Genomic DNA, 19,201 nt, shown 5'->3' with positions numbered 1-19,201 from the left:
CAATTAAAAATAGTATAAGTGATCTATCATTTAGTTTTTTTGTGCTTCTCACTCCTCAGTGGTCACAAACATCATTTTTGGTATTTGGGATCTTTGTGTCAGTTATACAGTGAAATACCAGTATGGCTTTAAAAAAGCAGGGGAAGTAGAAAGGAATGTATACTTTTGAGTTTACAAATCAGGCTGTTTGCCGTTAAGTCTGATCGCTGGTGTGGAAACTCATATATTCTGAGATGTTGCTTTTGGACATTTCAGGACTGTGTTGACCTGAGGCAGATGTGAAACAGGATATTTGTTTTCTGCCTGCAGTGCAAACCCAGCTCAGACAGTGTGATCTGATCATTTGTGTTGGCCACCCTGACAAGCTGGCGTTCCTGAAAGTCCAGGAGGCGCCAAAGCAGCCATGGCAAGCTTGACCTGATTCTGATGCGTGAAGAACAGAGGTAATGCTGCATATCTGGAAAACATAGTTTAATAAAATCTACAAACAGCCACTCATGTAAAAATCTGCAAACAAAAGTCAAGGTACCAACAAAGGAATTACAAGACAGTGACCATTGCGATTTTGAAAATTGTAACATTTGTCCAGGTGTTTTTTAAAAGGTTTGAGAACAAACCCACATATGTGTGCACAAATTTGCACACTGAAACAGCAGAGACAGACGCGTACACACCCACATTAAGCTTGGTGTTGGTTCTGGTCAGAGTCCTGCAGGGTACAGCAGACAGCTTTGGTTGTGCGCTTCAGAGCTCGGGTCTGTGGCATCAATGAGCAGCAGCGGGTTGAGTGTGTGATGGGTAATCATCTCCGTCACCCCAGGGAAAATCTACAGCACAACAGCACACAAAAAAAATGAGGGACCTAATGACGCAGCGCAGCACAAGTCAGCATCAAACATTCCCTGAGGTGTGTCGCTAGATGTGAACTTTTCAGTCTACTCAGAGTGTGCACACTTTTTCCTCTCATTTTAACATTCCAGTTAATGGTGTCATCATTTTCAGTTTACCTTGGAGTTCTTGAGGCCAGTGCCAAGGGAGTAGGCGTTGCCTTGGTAACGGATCTTAATGTTGTAAACTTTGTCATCTTTTAGCAACATCAGGGTGTAGGGATGCTCAGCAGAGCCTTTCGTGCTGTCTCTCACCACAAATGTCCCGTCCTTAAAAACATGCACATGTTATATTAACATTATATTGCAACAACAAAATCCTGTAAAATTTCAACTACATGTTTGTTTATATGTGTATGTTTGTTATTCTGCTCCAGAGACAGGAGGGTGAGAGATGTGAGAGGCACCACCGGACCTTGTTCACCTCCCTGAGAATAGCTTCAGCTTGACGTCTGGTCACCTTTCCTCCATACCAGCTGGGATCCAAATCCTGGATGAACCATAATAAAACACTCATAGTAAGGACTAAACAAACTAACTCGTTCTATTAGTTTTTCTGTTGCAATGACTGAGTATTTTGGGTAAATAAATGTAACACAAATAATAGTATATGGCCAATTTAGTGAACAAGTTCTCATAGCAGACATAAAGCTCCCTGTTGTTGTGTTCTTTTTACAACATCACCATCTGCTGTTTCCCTTCTGAAAGTGCTCAAGGTGCGTAATTGCACAGAAAAGCTCACCCTTAACATCATGTACGTTCTCCAACTTGCACAGTATACATTCTAAGGAAATGGTGGCTCAATTGTGATTGCACTTTTCAATCTCACCTCTCTTGGTCCTGGTTTTGAATGGCTAATTATAGTACGTTGTGTTGGCACTGGAGGAGCCGGAGTGAGTTTAGTCGCTCTGGGAAGGGAGAGATAAAATAGAACAAGATTGGAAGAATTTAAATAATTGCATCACCCAGAAGTGAAGAGCTTGCTAGACTCATAGATTGTTTAGGTTGGCTTACTTGATGAAAACATCTGTTGGCTTAGGGGCCTTCGGTGGACGGTACTTGCTGCTGGATGAGCCAGGAGCCTTGACAGCGCTGCCCTCTTGTGGACATGATATGATAGTTTGAAATAGAAATGTATAATATTGTGACAACCTGTAACAACAGTTACAACCACCTCAAACACTACACAATAAGCAGCTCATACTTGATTTTGGAAGGTCTTTCAGCAGCGGGCTGGATTGTCCAGGCTTACTGCTCCTGTCGATATGTGGACTGGGTTGGCCAGCTGCTGTTCAGGATGAGAAAATAATTTTTAGATGAGGATGATTTATCAGCGTCTGACACATTATTTTTCTGCCAACAAAAATCACCATCATCATCATCAATAAGGCAGGTGATTGTGGAGTCATTAAATGTACAGTGACCTGGTGCTCTCAAAGGTGGCTGAGCGGAGTGGTTCGTTCTCGGTAGGGGAGGAAGTAGAGGTTTTGAGGTCCGTTCAGCAGGGGTGGGATAACGCACAGGATCTACACACACATACATGAAATTCTGCTGTTATACTGGTATGTTTTAGCATGTGGTTACATTGCTTCGTTCATAGCACTGTTATTGTAGTTGCTTTCTGTTACCTCTGGACTGACATTTCCGAGGTGTTGCCGGTCTCGGGTGTAGAGGTGGCTTTGATGTGTGCGGAGAGGAAGGCAGCTCAAAGTCACTTTCGGACGACTCGTCACTGTCTTGTTCCTCAGCTGTCGGTGGCTCAGTCAGAGCACAGATGTAGTTGTCTTCCCCTTCCTCTTCATCCGGACCCTCATAGACATTATCGCTGTCGTTGTCCTGACCACAGCCCAGATGTGTGACACAAGTGCAACACAGATCAAAGAAGGCAGATTTTTGAACTATTCCTTCTGTAATATGCTGCAAATTAAATAACATTGTAATTTAATTTTAATCATTTAGTTTGACACTGACATTTGTGCTACTAAAAGTGGCCAAAAAACAAACAAACAAACAAACAAACAAACAAACAAAAAAACTTGCGGTTTTTACTTACAGACTCATCTGAGTCCCAGTTCTCTTCCCTTTGTGCAAATACTGCTCTGTTTGCGTACTTATTACCGAAAAACCTCCTCTGCTCTCGCTTACTGACTTCACTGTGGATCTTAGTGATTATTCTGCCAAGATACGAGACCAAAACATTACCAAGATATTATTATACTGCAACTTTTCAATTGTGGCGACAACTACCACTCGCTACTGCAGCCTTACGGATCATGTATCGATACTTTTGGTTGTAAATCTGTTTGGTGTCAGTGGAAAAAAAAAAAAAGGACTCACGGAATGTAAACGCTGGGGAACGCTTGGAGGTCACACTCAGTCATATGCTGGATGATGTAGAGTTGCACATACAGTAATGAAACAGAATAGAAAATCAAGGACTGAGTATTTCAGAATAGTAAAAGACCTCTAGAGGTTTACACACACTTACTATGAACTGTGCTCCACTTATGCTTCCCTTCATCACCACTTTGTCACAGCCTGGTAAGTTAAGCTGAAAAGATAATAAGATGTCACACACTCAGAGAAGGGAAATAAACTTTTACTGCAGTTATTACATAAATGTCTGAAAAAATCAAGTAGCTCAGTCAGATTTAGTGTTACGAAATGTACTGCATTAGATCGTAGACAAGAATAAGGCCAGACGACAGTTACAGGTAAAGTGCTTGGCTATTACAGAAGATATAAAAGAGTTTTATAGTGTGAAGTCGCTACTCACCCTCTTCATGTAGTCAGCTAGAGTTTGGGGATTCCATCCCATCACCTCCGATTTAGAAGGAACATTATTTAAATTCATGCTCGCCTCCCGTAAATATCACCCACTGAAAAAATACAGGGTTTACTTCAAAGCAGGGCCTTTCTGTTTGGCAGTGTTGAAAAGTGATGAAATCTTACTCAATCTACCTTACAAAATGAAGAGTTCACAGACTTCTCAGTCCTTTAAATAGCCATACTTGTGGTGTGTCATCTTCTTACCCACCTATTGCGTAAAGGGCTAAGATAGAATGCATTTGTGGTCATAAAGACTTAAAATGTTTAAGTGTGTTCACACTGCAGAGTATGTGTCTCTAAACATAGGCGCAGCTGATTTCCTGTCACGCACCAACAGCATTTACCTACGTATTGGTTCATCATGTTTCAACTTGTGTGTCTGATTTGTGACTTCTTCCGTAGCTTGTGAGACAGACATGTCTTAATTTTAGATCTCTTTAGATCTAGACGTTAATGTTGCTCAAGCCTAAATGTGGATAAACATTTCTAAATTGTTTTATTCATATACAATACATATATTAATGTAGCTGCTTAGAAGTATTTGTTGTAAGCCATGTTCTCACCTCACACATGCTTTTTATTCAAATTCGTAGCGCGGCTTGCAAACTGATGTCGAGGACTGTGTCAGATCTTGTATCCCAGCCGCAGCCTGTCCTGAGTCAGGCCTCTTGGTATCTCACACCCAGGTGAGAGAGGAGGGCTGCAGGGAGAAAGGATGATCAATCACGCTCAGATCCCCCCCTAGACCCCCAGGCCTGTCTGGGTGAATACAGGAGTCCTCCTGGGGGGTCCTCATGGGATATCACCCCCTCCACTGTTTTCCTCTGCTCTCCTGATTGGGAAACATATCCCCCATGAAAGACATGATACTACCACTGTAGAGGAGGCACCAAATACAGTGTAATTATATAGCAGCAATTTTAGCTAGGTGTTATATCAGTGTAAAATAATGTTCAGAATATTAGGTTGATTTTTTTTTATGGTTTAAAAATACTAATTTCATAAAAATGAAAAAGCCACAAAAGACAACTTCTCATCTCTTTTTTTCAACATTTCAACAGACAATAATGGAAGAACATGTGGTCATTACACTTCTAGAGCACCAGTGAGCATCAGGTCAGACTATGCTCAGATGGGACCAATATGGAACCAATATTTGTACCCAATGGAGATTAGAGATAAGGGGTGGATCGGTGAGGGCCTCCAGTGGGGCGAAAGCTTCATTAACACACAGCAGGACAGCATGGGAAATACAGGACATCCCCAGAAGCAAACAGACACATGGGAAGGGTTGGAGGGAGTGTTTTTTGGTCTGTGAGAGTGTTTACTTGTTCTCCCTACAGTTGAGATTTCATTTCACTCTGGGTGAAGTCGTACAGTTTCACAGTTTCTCTTTCTTTTCTGCCTGTGCCAGACTCTATAACGTAACCACACTTCTTAGGGATATATAGTAACACATGTTGATCTAATATAATGATAATCCATGCTGTTCTTATCTTGCTATTTACTTGCTTCTATAGTAACTGCTCAGTAAAGACAGTAAAACAGCCTTGTGACCTGCCTTCTTTTCTGTTAGACTCCCACCCCCCTCTCCCCCAGGCGTGGACCCCCTGATGAAGGTAATATCCATGCCATCACTCATTTAACTGAGGCAGTGGCAGATTTATGACACATCCAGCTGAGAGGAAGATTTCTGGAGATACAGGGGGTAGAGGAAAGAAGGGGGTGAATGAATGGCTCCTTAGAGGCAGACAGGCCGGTGGGTGGGGATCGGGGCCTCTCTTAGACCTAATTACTTGCAAATTATAAGATTAGAAATTATCTTGCTTTCAAAGTGGAATGTGAGTCGCCCTTATTTATAACTGTCTCTTCTCTGGCTGTAATAACTGCACCTTAGAGTGACCCATTTTGCTGAGAAAGTCTGTAGCAGTCTGTCAACGCCCCCCCCCCCCCATATGCTTTGATGTATTGTGAAACATTTGCATTGCCTGTGGGATGTGACAAAGACTCGGATAGGCAGCGGTGTCCCAGATTATCAGTCCCAAATACCTAACTTGTAGTGGTAGAAATACTTCCCTAATTTGTCTTTCAAAGCCTCACAGCTCTTTGAATCAAATCAATACACGTTGACATCAAAGTAATACGGGATCAACGGTGGATCAACACCTCGGCTAGGTGTGAACTGCACCATGTTATCCATGTAATCCTCTGTTAAGTGTATTCAGTCCATTCTTATTCTAATGGACGTAACTTTGGTATGTGTGCCTTGTCATAAAATCCCCGGAGTAAAATAATGCGATTTTTCCTGGAAAAAAAGACTTAAATTGACATTAAGAAATCTTTATTTCATGTAGACTCAACAAGCCCAGTTCAACCATTTATTTTCAATCAAACAAACAGTATTCATAAATAGACATACAACACTGAAAAATAAAACAAAAGTGCAAACATTAGACATTTAATCTCAGCTAAATCTGGCCCTTATTTCACAGACTTTCATGAAGACTGATAACTTGTAAAATCTTTATTATTTGGGTCCACGATATCTCCGTCTAAAGCCATGTCCATCACCACTTTCCCTCCTGGCGCACACGTGTTTGACTATAACCTGAGAGCAGTCGTCACAGTTCACCTTGCAGCACCAGTGGAATTTGCAGTTGCAGCTACTCACTACCTCCGTGCGCCTCTCCTCTACCCTCAGGCCGCATTCATGACACAACCTGCGGCAGCTCCTCCTCTCCCACTGGGTCAAACCCTCTCCGTGCTGCACACACTCCCGGCCCTCGGTGCCGTACAGCCCCGAGCTGCTGTTCCTCCTGCAGTAGTCTGGAGAGTCTTCCAGGTAGACGAGCTCCGTCTGGGAGATACTGCCGAACGCGTCCACGATGGCACCTCGGTTGTCCGCGCTGTTGCCAGCCCTCATACGCCTTTTGTCGATGTCCAGTTTTTGGGCTTGGCTGTGCTTAATTTTCAAATAGTTGCCAATGTCTCTGAAATCGGACAGCTGTGTCCAACAGGTTTGGACGCTGCAGCTCTCAGACATGCCATGACATCTGCAGATGCGCTTCATTGTTGCCTTCACAGCCTGTTGGAAACCAGGGAAAGTTAAATTGCTGCCGAATATTTAAATTGCAATTAGAAAAATTTTTGTTAAATGTCAGAGAAAGGCTTTTGAAGATGCTTACTAGACGTCCGGCCTCATTGTTGTGCAGGTTGACAGCAGCCCTGGAGTCCTGACCTGTCTCCTGCGCATCCACGTACTGTTTGGAAATCCTTTCCCCGAAATCCACGTTATCGCTACAGCCACCCCATAACCAGCCACGTCCGCCTGCAAACGAAATATCAGTTAAAATTAAACCAACTTTAACCCTCGAATATCATACATTCATATTGTATCATAAATGCATACACATTTAAAATAAGTTTAATGTTCACAATAGGACACAGTAGCTGGTTGTAAAGTAACATTCAGGGTAATATATATATTTTTTCAGTGAGCCTCACCAATTTTCCCGTTCTTTGAGACATCACAGCCGCAGTTGTCGAGGTCTCCCAGACTGCAGTTCCTGGTCAGAGTGTACATGACCCCTGCTGCACTGATGGCGTGGACGAAAGACGTCTCTCTGGTGGCTGTAAACGAGAGGAAATATGTAATATATAATATTGGGTAATCAACATCTTCTAGGGCAGAAACATGTCACACTAAATAGCTATGTCATGCCAAGCTGTATGAAAATGGAAGTAAGTGAAAATGAAAGAATTACCTGTAATAATGCTAATAAAAATCATTACAAAATAGTGATAAAATACATTTAGGTACAATTATGCCTTAAAATTCAGCATTTTTCAACTGAGTTCGTTGTAGGCATGACTAACTAACATGGAAATGAATAGATGAATATGTAACTGATAGCTATACACCTATCCATATTTATCTGATCCCTTATAGTGAGATTTTAGTGTTTTCCATATAAGTTCCTGATGTCCTGTGGATGCATGGAAACATACATTTTACGCGGCAAAGAATCATTTTTACGCACAGGAAAAATATCCTTAAGATCACATTTCTTTAAAATGTGTGGACCCGCATCCATAACCGCAGGTAGGAACTGTCTTTACAATCATAACCTACCGCGTCGTAGTCCTCTGAGCTGGACTGCGCTGTCCGGACAGTTCCATCTATCCCAAGTAAACTGGTGTTTGCACTCATCAATCCCACTCTGTGCGCCCACCTGCACGCTTCTTGCATAGGTGAGATAGGCCTGCAGGAGAGGCAATAATGACAGTTTATTGGCCTGAATCACGTTCAGAAATGATATCCCCAACTTGTCTGAGTAATTCAAGAAATCAAGTCTTTTCTTTTTACCTTGGGTCCCGTCATAAGAAAGTTACTTGCAACCCTAAGAAGAAGATAAACATTAAAGAATTAGATCAATCAACCTTACGTCTACACATATAGTAAATATAGAGGAAAACAGTCACTTACCAGGCATGTCCCGGAGTCATTTTGTATAGGAGAGGTAGGAGCCACAATAATGAATGCACCATTTTGATATAGCTAAGGATAGCCAGCAAAGAAGAGACCTACTTATTTTGAGCCGGTGTGCTGCAACTTTCTCTTTTATTTGAATGGAGAACAAATGGAGCTCTTGTGCTTTGTCCCCCCCAGGTCAGAGAGAGCTGATTGGGTGGCTTTAGGAAACGCCTTTATGCGCACTTCAAAGGGTGGCATTAGGTGGTAGTTTATTTTCTTCCCAAGGCTGCATGACACCAGGACACCAATATACAAATAACGGAATCAGACTATTGCCTCTGACAAACCAGACGGAGTCATATATATTATAAAAATATTTATTAGGTCTTTTTTTTTCAATAAAAATACACATAAAATATTTCGCAGACAACACAGAACAAATCCGGCCAAATATCCCCACAACACATTCCACACAACACACGCTCTGAGGTGATAAAGGGTGAGCATGTGTGGAGAACTTGGTCCTAAAAACACAATGTGATTGATCAAATTAGTAACATAAAGTGCATTAAAAGGCTTCAGGTGATGTGATAGTTGAAGTTATACAAACTACACTCTTGTAATACAGAATAATAATAATGATTGATGATGAATGGTGATGAGCAACAGTCTATGCAACAAATGACAATCAGTGCCGGCGCGCACGATGCCTGCGCTTTGTTTTATTATGTGGTTTCCTCCCATTTTCTTTACGTGCACAGTAATATTTAGTAACAACTTGCGTGCATTTTTCGCATTTAACTGTGCAGCACCAGTGAAACTTGCAGTTGCAGCTGCTGACGACTTCGATGCGCTTCTCCACCACTCTGAGGCCGCATTCGTAGCACAGCCTGCGGCAGCTCTTTCTCTCCCACTGGGACATGTTCTTGTCACCCTTTAGACACTCCCGCCCCTCTGTGCCCTGATACCCCAGGCTCTGGTTCTTGACGCAGTAATCCGGAGAGTCCTCCAGGTAAATGAGCTCGGTGCGGGCGGTGCTCCGAAAAGCGTGCGTAATTGCTCCTCTGTTGTCCGCGCTGTTCCCAGCCCTCGCCGGCTTCTTGTCCATCTCCAGTTTCTTCGCATGTTCGTGCTTCATCTTCAAGTAGTTACCCACCTCTCTGAAGTCGGCCAGCTGCATCCAACAGGTTTGGATGCTGCAGCTTCCGGATACCCCGTGACACTTACAGGCTCTCCTCATGGTAGCTTTGATTGCCTGACAGAAGAGAGAGAGAGAGAGAGTTAGCTGAAAATTCAACGCTACACAACTTTATCTTTATTCTGGGGGTTGAACCCATACGTAGATGCTGATGTGGCCGTAAAATAATAGCATACCAGTCTGCCTGCCTCGTTGTTATGCAGGTTAACTGCTGCGCGAGAGTCATGCCCATCTTCCAGTGCGTCCACAAACTGTTTGGAGATCTTCTCTCCAAACGCCACATTATCACTGCAGCCTCCCCAGATCCATCCTCTGCCACCTGGGAATTAAAAAAATGCACTTTGTTATTACATTGTACGAGTAACATCTCTATCTCGCGTAATTTAGCCCAATAGTAAATAGAAGACGCATGGAAGAGAAACGTACCTGTCTGTCCAATTCTGGAGTCATCACAGCCGCAGTTGTCAAAGTCTCCCATACTGCAGTTCTTAGTGAGCGTATACATCACTCCGGCCGCGCTGATAGCATGGACAAAAGATGTCTCCCTTGTGGCTAAAATAAGTGACAAAGAAAGCAAACCATGATGTTATAGTTTGCCATCAAATTTGGCACCATAAATGCGCAAAGGCCGCACTCAAATACTGATCGTAAAATGCGCGTAAACCGCGCGTAAATGTGTTAGTAGAGGTTTATATGGTGGAAATATTGTCAAACAAATGTTATTTTAATGTGATTTCAGCAAGGAATGTCAGATTTTGTTTGCGTCCCCTCTCTGTTGAGGCCAGAGCGCAGGGTCAGCTACAGAGAAGTGCGTTTTTTGCTCTGAGTGATTCAATCTTTACGCAAGAACGCTTCAGCACAGTTGACAGTTGCCGGACTTGAACCCTTGCTCCTGCATGCCAGGTATTCGGGGAAAAACATAATATGGCTTTCTTACCACTTCGAAGACCGTTGTGTGTGGATAACTGAAGTGTGCTTTCTGGGCAGTTCCATCTGTCCCACGCGAACTGGTGTTTACACTCTTGTATTCCACTCTGTGCGCCCACTTGCACACTGCTGGCGTAAGTCAGAAAAGCCTTGGGAGAGAAAACAAAGGGCATCGTTATGGATTATTGCATCTAACCAAATGCAAGAGGCATTTATTCGTTACAGAATTAACTAATGTATTAGCCACAAGTTGCACAGAAGAGGTTTTAAACTGTAGTTACCTTAGGTCCAGTCATGAGGAAATTATTCACCGTCCTGTAGAAATAAAACAGGAAAATAATTTTAATTCAAGGTCACTAAACCACCAGCAGACACAAATTACACTGCAGTATTTTTTTTTAAACGAATTCCTCCAAAAGTAATATACCAGTAAACATACCAAGCCGATGCAGACTGGAAATGACAGCTCATGGACAGAACCATCGCTGTGAGGAGAATCAGGTGTCCCATATCAGCTGTATTCCAAACGGAGGCCTGTTTTCTCGTATCCCAGATGTGAATACCAAGAGAGAAGGCAGCAACTGAAGTTGTGGCCCAGACTCCACGCGGATGATATTTATATGGTCTAACCCCTTTGATTGACAGATTTGTCCCGCAGGTAGCGTTTCACTGTGAAAACGCGTCAACGACGACACTGATCGCCGTGTTCGATAGACAAATAGGAGCCGTCGGTGCATAAGTGCACTTCAAAGAAGTGACGCAGACAGTTAAACAGCCCCCCATTCATTCACCTGTCGTTCCCAGGCTTTAATCCCTATACACTTTTCCCACGAAGTGAGGCATATCCGCAGAATAAAATCAGCATATCATTCCATATTAACATAAGGCCTATATTAATCATATCATAGATTTAAGGTATAGTTAAGATATAAATAAAATTTAGAACATATTAAAATATAGAAAATTGTGCCAGGAGACAAATCTGAGTACACCACTCAACACACTACAACCTTCTCCTATGATATAGGAATATTAAAGTGATTTATGGGAATTTGTAGAGGGATTGTCTGGTGCACTTTGGCCTTTACTCCAAAAGTAATTGAATAGTTTTCATAATTATTAAATTTAAATTACAGAAATACAGTACTGAATATCGTCGTGACGCATCGTGTGAAGTTGGAAACGTTTGGGAAATGGCACCAGTGCCTCAGGGGGACGCACAGTGACTACAAAGCCATAAAGTCTTTCAGGGGCTGACGGTATATAGTCATGTAAATACTGCCTCACACATCGGCGACATTGACATCGTCGTGATAATAGGATAATAGATGTTTCCCTGGGAAACAACTTGGTGTGAAAACAGTCTGGAATTTACAGGAGTATAAATAAATGAGAGCTTTAATGTTTAAACCTTGAAATTATTAGTTGGGATATTGCCACACATTTTGATGGACCTACTCCCCACCAAACAAAAAAATAGTCATATTGATCATTTTAGAAATCTGGGATTATACAGAAGGCTATTTACTCCATTCACATTTATTTCTACTGATTATCTTCCTTTATTTAGCCCGAATAATCACTTCGATCATCAACAGTCATCATGTCAGTTTCTGTCATTTCATACTCACAGTGTGATTTGATAAGTTAAGTTCCCAAGTTAATGATTATCATTACAGTTTTTTAAATTAAATTGCTTACACTTGTCAAATCCCCAATAAGCCACTCAAAATCCCTTAAAACAACAATTCACTCAGCGCGGCGGACAATGGGCGGAGGGCTGGGCGAAGACCTCCACACAATAGTGGAGAGGTGTAGGTGAGGATAATCCCTACTAATTAGATATCGCCCACATTCATCCTGCAATATGACTGAAACCTAGAGCCTCTCAACACCTGGTTGGGAAATAATACAAAACAATTAAAAATCAACCCGGAACGCTTCATAATTTGTCCTTGACTGAGGACTCATTTAACGATTTTAATGGGTTAATAACTCACAAACAATAGTTGATCTAACTGGGCGTGTTTCTGCCTCCTGAGTGCTAGATGTCCCATAAACATCGAAACTCTCAATGACAAATCACGTGGGCAGTGCTGGCATGAGTTTTTTTTTGTTGTTGTTGTTGTAGTTATTACTTTTTTAAGCAATGGACGAATCAAAAATGTTGACTAATTTGTCAAGGGTAAATATATAATCATGTAATATAATATAATATAATTAATTAGATCAAACGATTGTTATAGTACTACTACCACCACTAAAATAAATAAATAAATAAATAAATAAATATAGAGTAGGCCTATTTTTTTCAGCTTCTGTATACAGGTTTGGATGGTGTGTATTCTACACTATGCTTAGAATAACATGAGGTAAAAATGCACGTTAATTAAATTCTAACAGACATTTCAGACACATTAGGCCGTCCAGGGTGCGTTGATGGGTGATTTATGGCAGTGCAAGGTGAGAGAAACAGAGCAATAAAGGCTCAGGAGGTGACAGGTTTGACAGGTCGAGGAGGGGTGGCAGGACTGAAGACGCCAGTCAGCGACATCAGTCAGGCGGAGATTTTGGGCTGTAAATGACCTGTAATGGAAATCCGAAATAGCATGTAATAAATAAATAATAGGTGACATAAAGACGTTATACTATTAGTAAAGTAAAAAAATACTCTTTCAAATGCCCATTTTTTTTCAAATGTTTATTTTTATTTCATAGTGGTATCTTTAAAAAGTTTAATATCACGACTTGTGGCAGTGTTGTTGTCTCCAGTCCCCGCCCCCCTCGCCTTTCCAGCCAATCACATTTCTCCACAGCCCCTCAGCCTCGTAGCTCAGCAACTGCCACCTAGCAAGCTAGCTCCTGTTAGCTAGACAGCATCAAATGTGAAACCCACTGCTGCTTCTTTGTAGCTTTCTTCATGGTTTGTCTCTTCTATGGGATTCCTTGAAATCACCACACTGCTGTTACTGTTAATATTCACTTAATGATCCCTAGCAGGGCTGCAATTAATGATAATTTTGATTATCTATTAATCTGATGATTATTCTCTTAATTGTCATTTATTTGATTAATTGTTTGAGAATACTGGAGAAAAAAAGAAAAGCCCAACACAATTTCTGAGAGCCTAAGGCGATGTCATCAACTGACTTGTTCAAACAACAGTTAAAAACCTAAATGTAGTCAACTCACACTCATAGAAACCATCAAATATTGTTTTTCTTAAAAATGACTTAAGTGATTGATTATCAAAATAGTTGCTAATTGATTTTCTGTTGATTGACTGATTAATTCATTAACTAATCATTTCAGCTCTAATGCCAAGTAAAAATCCACAAGCCAAGCAATACAGGCTAATGTTTGCTGGCTACAGGACTAGGCTTGCTGAATTAATACAAGGATAAAACAACTTCTCATCATGATAAGTTGAGTTTGAATAATTTATTGATTTATTTCAAAAACTTAATTGATGAATGTGTTTTTTTTCTGTATATACAGTATATATGGTAATGTGTCTAATATAGTAGGCTATATTACTAATAGTACAGTATTATAATTATTAAGGTATGTTTTAAATAAAATGTGTGTTGCTAATATTAGTCTAAAACAAAAGAACACTTCAACCTTGTTATTCTTTCAGTAAAGTACGTACACTACACTACATCTTTGTGCACTGGACATATATCTGGTGAAACCTTAAAGTTATGTTTGTTTGCTGAAATGTCATTAACAACATTTTTAATATGGATCATAAATGAGGTATGAAATTTCATACTACAATACTGTAAATTCTGTACGGGCAAAATGGTGCAAATATATTGTATCAGGAGAAACCCCTTGAGATGTATCATCTAATCATGTATCATATAGTAGTTACTATAGTAACATGGTTTTTTATGGTGTATTTGTTTCAAGGCTGTGCATGATCAGTCCATGCCTCATGACCACAGTGTGTTTATTTGCAAATAGACACAAAGGCAACAGCAAAATGCACAGCATTGACTGGTTCCACATCTTCATATTTATTTCATAAAGAAAAGTAAAAAGTTTATTAAGAAAACGTCCCACATGATTAGACTCCGATTGCGCCCCTGTCTGTAGGCACCCCCACCCCACCCTTCCCCACCCCTAGCCTGGATGCCTGCCTATCTCTCAGTGCTACATCACTACACCACTCCCCAGTTTGGCAATATTGGAGAAATGTTAGCTATAGGCTAACGGGGCAAGACAGGCACCCAGGCTAACGTTTTTCACCCGATGTGGTAAGAGAGCCCCCATGTGAGGATGCCATATACCCTTATAGCACCCCCAGGGAGCTCAAGAGCACCCTTTTCTGAAGACAAATCAAGAGATTCAAATACTGTGATAATCAAAAGAAAGTGCTTTTTGCTGTGGCATCTCAGCTTCTTTTCTTCATGTGCTCAAAAGTCAAGGTGTGGCATCGCCTTTCCTCTCCTGCTCGATGGCTGCAAAAGAAGAGAAGAAGGTAGTGTCGGTCAGCAGGCTCGTGTAGTGAGCATGTGAGTGGATGGGGCTTTTTTTTTTATTTGCCGTATATCAATGATGTGCTGATGTTGCAGCAGTTTGCTATCTGCTGCTCAGTGCATGTGGTCTTTGGACAGCAAGTTGGATGTGATGAGTAAGGGCTGACAAGAAAATTGTTTCAGGGGATAAAGACTTGAAGGTTTGACAAAGCGCTGTTGAGAAACACACGAGGGTACACTCACTCTCTTTGGTGGGCAGAGGGTTTTTTTCTTTTGTCTCTGTCTTCTTCAGCTTTGTCTTGTCGAAACGGGCAATCTCAGTCATGTCGGGCTTGTCAGACATTTTGGCTGTGAAAGAAAAACACAGGTTTGACCTTTCCTGTCATATTAATAATGCAGCTTACATAATGTACATGCATTTATTAGGTATATTCTTAAATGTAAAAGAAATGAAGTCATCACAAGGACTGTCAAAAAATCCTGATGGCTCCGAATGATACTTTAAGGCACATAAAGCACATAAAGGGAGTGGCTACGCCGCAGCTCACATACGTCCACATGGGTGCCTGTGAGTGGTGGCTGCCTCCCACACATGCTCTGTCTTGATATGCTCATTTCCAAAATGCCTATGTTGCTAACATGTGCCTATTTTTACCCAGCTGTCTGTTCTCTTCTTTGTCTCCGCTTTTCCCTCTCTCCGAGGCTGAGGTCTTTGTTCTCTCCCCTCCGCATACACACTCTCTCTCTCACTCTCTCTCTCTCTCTGCATCCACCCCTGCAGCCTCGTGGATCTCAGCAATGCTCCACAGGCTCCACTGCAGTCATATTCCTGACCTAGCCTCAGGTCTGACTAATCTGTCTTGCACAGTCTGGCCCAGTCACGCCTGTTTGAACCACTGCTCTGTTGGAGACTGGTATGGAAATGTGACAAGCCCACTAGCCTGAAGCCAGTCATTTGCAAACCATGCTACTGTAGAATTATTCTCATTATGAATTTGAACGGGGCCTAGTAGGATTGCTTTGTCATAGAAATAGACATGCTGGGCACGTGGCCAGAATTCTTAAATTTTCAGTGTCTTGAAACGAGGCGCACCGAATCTTTTCAGCTACAAATGATAGCCACTGTGTATCCACCTCTGCTAACATGAACAACAGAAGTCAGAAGCACACCTTTTTCAGTTGATCAGTAAAACTAATGATCCAAACATTAGCACTATTGTTCCTTTATCACCATCAGCACCACCATCCCTCTTTCACATCATTTCATTGCTGCCATTAGCAGTCAGCCTTTGCTGATCCAGCCACACCCCAAATCCCTTTGTTTCACTCCTAGTAAAAAGGAATCAAAAAGAGACACACAGACACAGAGAAATTAAGAATACACTGAAAGAGAGAGGATTGGTTCTTACCGGTGTTCCACACAGCAGTGGGCTAAAATCCACCAGCGGAGAGAGCAGGGAGGGATAGAGGTACAGAGATTGAGAAGGGAGAGCGATACGGAAGCTGAGTGTATCTGCCGGTGTGTGCACGCCTGCCTGCATCCAGGGTGTGGGTATAAGAGGGAGGGGAGAGAGAGAGGGGAGAGAGAGAGAGTGACTGAGAGCTTAGTCAGCCTTCCTCCTTGTCATCAATATTAATGTTCTCCAGGGAAAAGACTAGAGGAAACCAACCACTGATAGGAAACAGCTGTGCTGTTTAGCTCAGATGAGATTGAATATGATAAATAATTTAGCTAATATTATGCGTTGAGTAGGTTTGGGACAAATCATATGAGATGATGGGAAGAGGAGTTTGTGCCCAGACTTTATACCTCTATAATATATAGTACATTACATGCTGGATATGTATCAGCGTTATGGGTATTTATAGAGTTAAAGTGAGTCCGCCAGTATGTCATAGCACTGCAGAAAACTCCCTTTTATAGGGACAAGTATATAGCATGGACCAATGCCACATACCACAGCATTTATAGCTCAAGCCAGTTTCCGATGCCCAACCCTAGATGGGCTTTTATACGATTAAAAACTCAAAAGGAATTGCATACAAAACAGCACAAATATTAATCATTTCAGTGATATTTTAAAGCAATTTCTCAACTGTGATTATTTGCTTGTTTTCTTAGTCCTCTTACTGAATATCTTTGGATTGTACACTGCTTTTCAGACAAAATGGGTAATATGAAGATGTCACCTTGGGATTTCAGAAATTATAGGCATTTTTTTTACTATACTCTGATATTTTATAGCCAAAATGATTAATCAGTGAATCATGAAAAAAACTGGCAGATTAACTGGTAATGAAAGCAATGCAGCCCTATACGCAGTCATGCATAAACTGTACATATAACTCTTATATACACTTTCATTCACTATTTTCAGCATTTTAATAATACCAACATACAGCATATTTTAGCTGGATGTAGTTAAACATCACAGTCCTTGGTTTTAACATCATTTGTCACATCCTTTATTTTGCGGCTGATCAAGCAGCTCCTGATTACATCAGACTCTAATAAAGCAGTGATGTGTAGAGCTCATTGTCCTTTGCTGACATCATGAAACCTGCTGGTCTTCCCTCTTAAATCTTCCCAGAGGTACAGTTACAGCCTGCTCATGCCAGCCATCGAGGACATTTTGGATCAGGCAGCTCTTCTCAGAATAGAATAGCTGATGATGATGAGTCAACATGATTTCAAGCCTTTGAATGATATAGTGAGCCAACCCTAGCAGGTGCACTTATAGGCTCTGGGTAAGCACTGTGCTAACGTATGACATCATATTACTGGATGACTTTGGGTTTTACAGGAAACGTCATAATGAGGTCACGAATACCTCTGAGGGCTCTGTACAGAGGCTGCAGCACCACCTGCTGGCTGAAGTGTGGAACTGACCCATTTACCAAACTTAATACAGGCTTGTGTGAAATGAATTGAAACATGCAGCCTTGTTACTTTCCCTTGACATAATGCATCTCTGAATGTTACACACAATATCTAATAGAGCGATCTAACCGATGTGATAGCCCTGAGGAGCTAATTATATTTCTTCAGATCACTCAGTGATTCAGCCTTTCAGAAGTACGCTTCCATTGAGCTGTTTGTTTCATTGTGATATCGTGAGGAGGAAACAATCTATGACCTTCTCTAAACTTTCCCCAGCCCTCTTATTAACCTTTGAGTTTGAAATGTTATCATATTTGAAGCGTGGAAACGAGATCCACACTGACAAAGGTCAGACTTAGCAGCCAAATGACCTGTCACAACAGTCTGATCGCCCACAGCTCGTTGGTGGATGATAACAGACCAGTAAACCTTTTCCGGGATCAAGTCTGTCTCCGTGTTGTTTGACAATGTCAAGATGAACGTTCATTTCAGAGACAAACACAAACAGATGACGGCAGTACCGTGTAGTTGAAGATGTTTCTGGATAGTCAAAACCAATCAAAACAATTTGTTGTATAGATAAATAGATATATAGATAACGATTGTATTTATTACATCTAATTCAACTTTATTTAACAATATTTAAAATATATATGAAAGCTTTGTTAGTGTGCAGTAAAAAATCATGTCCACATATGGATTAAACACAAGATGGCGGCAAAGGATTGTTTAAATTTTCAGGCTGGAAGCTGCATTGAGGTGAACAGTGTATAATGGACCACCAGGGTGCACTCATCTCCGAGCACTCACACAGTTTCAACCTCATCAGTCAGTATAACCCGCTTGCAACAGCTTGAATCCTTGATGTCACCAATGTGAGGGGGGGAAAAAAAAGACTCTTCACACTTTTCCATACACAGTTTCTTCCATACTTGTGTGTTAATAGTGACTAGAGATTTAAGCCTGTTAGCTCAGTGGTTTAGCATGACACTAAGAGACAACAGAAGATGATTCAGACGAGTGGAGAGGAGGTTCTAGAAATTATTGGCAATTCAGCAGTAAGCGACTTTCACTGTCATGAATGCGACACATACAGTCAGCATGCAGTGTGAATTATGCACTATAGTCCTGATTGATTTGCTGGAATGTTATCTTTTACAGCAGACTTTTTTTAGTTTCTGCATTGAGCCAAGCTTGTTACTTAATAGAAAAGGATGACAATTCATTTTTGGGAAACAGCAAAACATTTAATTTATTCCTCGATGTAAAAGAGTGACTAAATGAGTTTACACTGGGCTTATGCAGTGAGGGACAGCTGTATTTACTGTACTGAGCCAGTTTGGAGGCAAAGAGACATGTCATTTAGGATTTTTGTTTTATATTTAAAGGAATAGTTTGACATTTTGGGAAATACACTCATTGCTCTCATGCCGAGAGTTAGATGAGAAGATTGATATCACTCCCATCGGTATCGATCTTCTCATCTAACTGTCAGCAAGAAAGCAAATGAGGGTACTTCAC

The 19,201-nt window shown here is 41.3% G+C and overlaps 4 protein-coding genes across 4 annotated transcripts; all 4 read right to left on the bottom strand.

Moving 5' to 3' along the window:
* Positions 1 to 455: 455 nt before the first annotated feature.
* lcp2b (lymphocyte cytosolic protein 2b) lies at positions 456 to 3,840 on the bottom strand. The gene is made up of 12 exons (XM_067598794.1): positions 3,664 to 3,840; positions 3,376 to 3,438; positions 3,225 to 3,271; positions 2,941 to 3,061; positions 2,516 to 2,723; positions 2,312 to 2,413; positions 2,092 to 2,172; positions 1,902 to 1,986; positions 1,717 to 1,795; positions 1,303 to 1,377; positions 1,008 to 1,157; positions 456 to 827 (listed from the first exon to the last, which is right to left on the bottom strand). Exons 1-12 carry the CDS (start codon positions 3,739 to 3,741, stop codon positions 702 to 704), a joined length of 1,215 nt encoding a protein of 404 aa, XP_067454895.1. The 5' UTR covers positions 3,742 to 3,840; the 3' UTR covers positions 456 to 701.
* Positions 3,841 to 6,080: 2,240 nt separating this feature from the next.
* On the bottom strand, positions 6,081 to 8,264 carry LOC137189117 (protein Wnt-8-like). Its single transcript, XM_067598792.1, has 6 exons — positions 8,203 to 8,264; positions 8,083 to 8,116; positions 7,849 to 7,978; positions 7,221 to 7,346; positions 6,902 to 7,044; positions 6,081 to 6,801 (listed from the first exon to the last, which is right to left on the bottom strand). Exons 1-6 carry the CDS (start codon positions 8,262 to 8,264, stop codon positions 6,244 to 6,246), a joined length of 1,053 nt encoding a protein of 350 aa, XP_067454893.1. The 3' UTR covers positions 6,081 to 6,243.
* Positions 8,265 to 8,859: 595 nt separating this feature from the next.
* On the bottom strand, positions 8,860 to 11,168 carry LOC137189118 (protein Wnt-8a-like). The gene is made up of 6 exons (XM_067598793.1): positions 10,755 to 11,168; positions 10,597 to 10,630; positions 10,326 to 10,464; positions 9,815 to 9,940; positions 9,565 to 9,707; positions 8,860 to 9,445 (listed from the first exon to the last, which is right to left on the bottom strand). The coding sequence occupies exons 1-6, from the start codon at positions 10,823 to 10,825 to the stop codon at positions 8,879 to 8,881; spliced, it is 1,080 nt and encodes a 359-aa protein (XP_067454894.1). The 5' UTR covers positions 10,826 to 11,168; the 3' UTR covers positions 8,860 to 8,878.
* A 3,145-nt stretch (positions 11,169 to 14,313) lies between these two features.
* Positions 14,314 to 16,364, bottom strand: tmsb2 (thymosin beta 2). The gene is made up of 3 exons (XM_067598791.1): positions 16,209 to 16,364; positions 15,043 to 15,147; positions 14,314 to 14,781 (listed from the first exon to the last, which is right to left on the bottom strand). The coding sequence occupies exons 2-3, from the start codon at positions 15,140 to 15,142 to the stop codon at positions 14,744 to 14,746; spliced, it is 138 nt and encodes a 45-aa protein (XP_067454892.1). The 5' UTR covers positions 15,143 to 15,147; positions 16,209 to 16,364; the 3' UTR covers positions 14,314 to 14,743.
* Between the last annotated feature and the right edge of the window lie 2,837 nt (positions 16,365 to 19,201).

Source organism: Thunnus thynnus, chromosome 9 (genome assembly GCF_963924715.1).
Source record: "Thunnus thynnus chromosome 9, fThuThy2.1, whole genome shotgun sequence".
NCBI lineage: Eukaryota > Metazoa > Chordata > Actinopteri > Scombriformes > Scombridae > Thunnus > Thunnus thynnus.
This window is presented reverse-complemented; position numbering and strand designations above follow the sequence as displayed.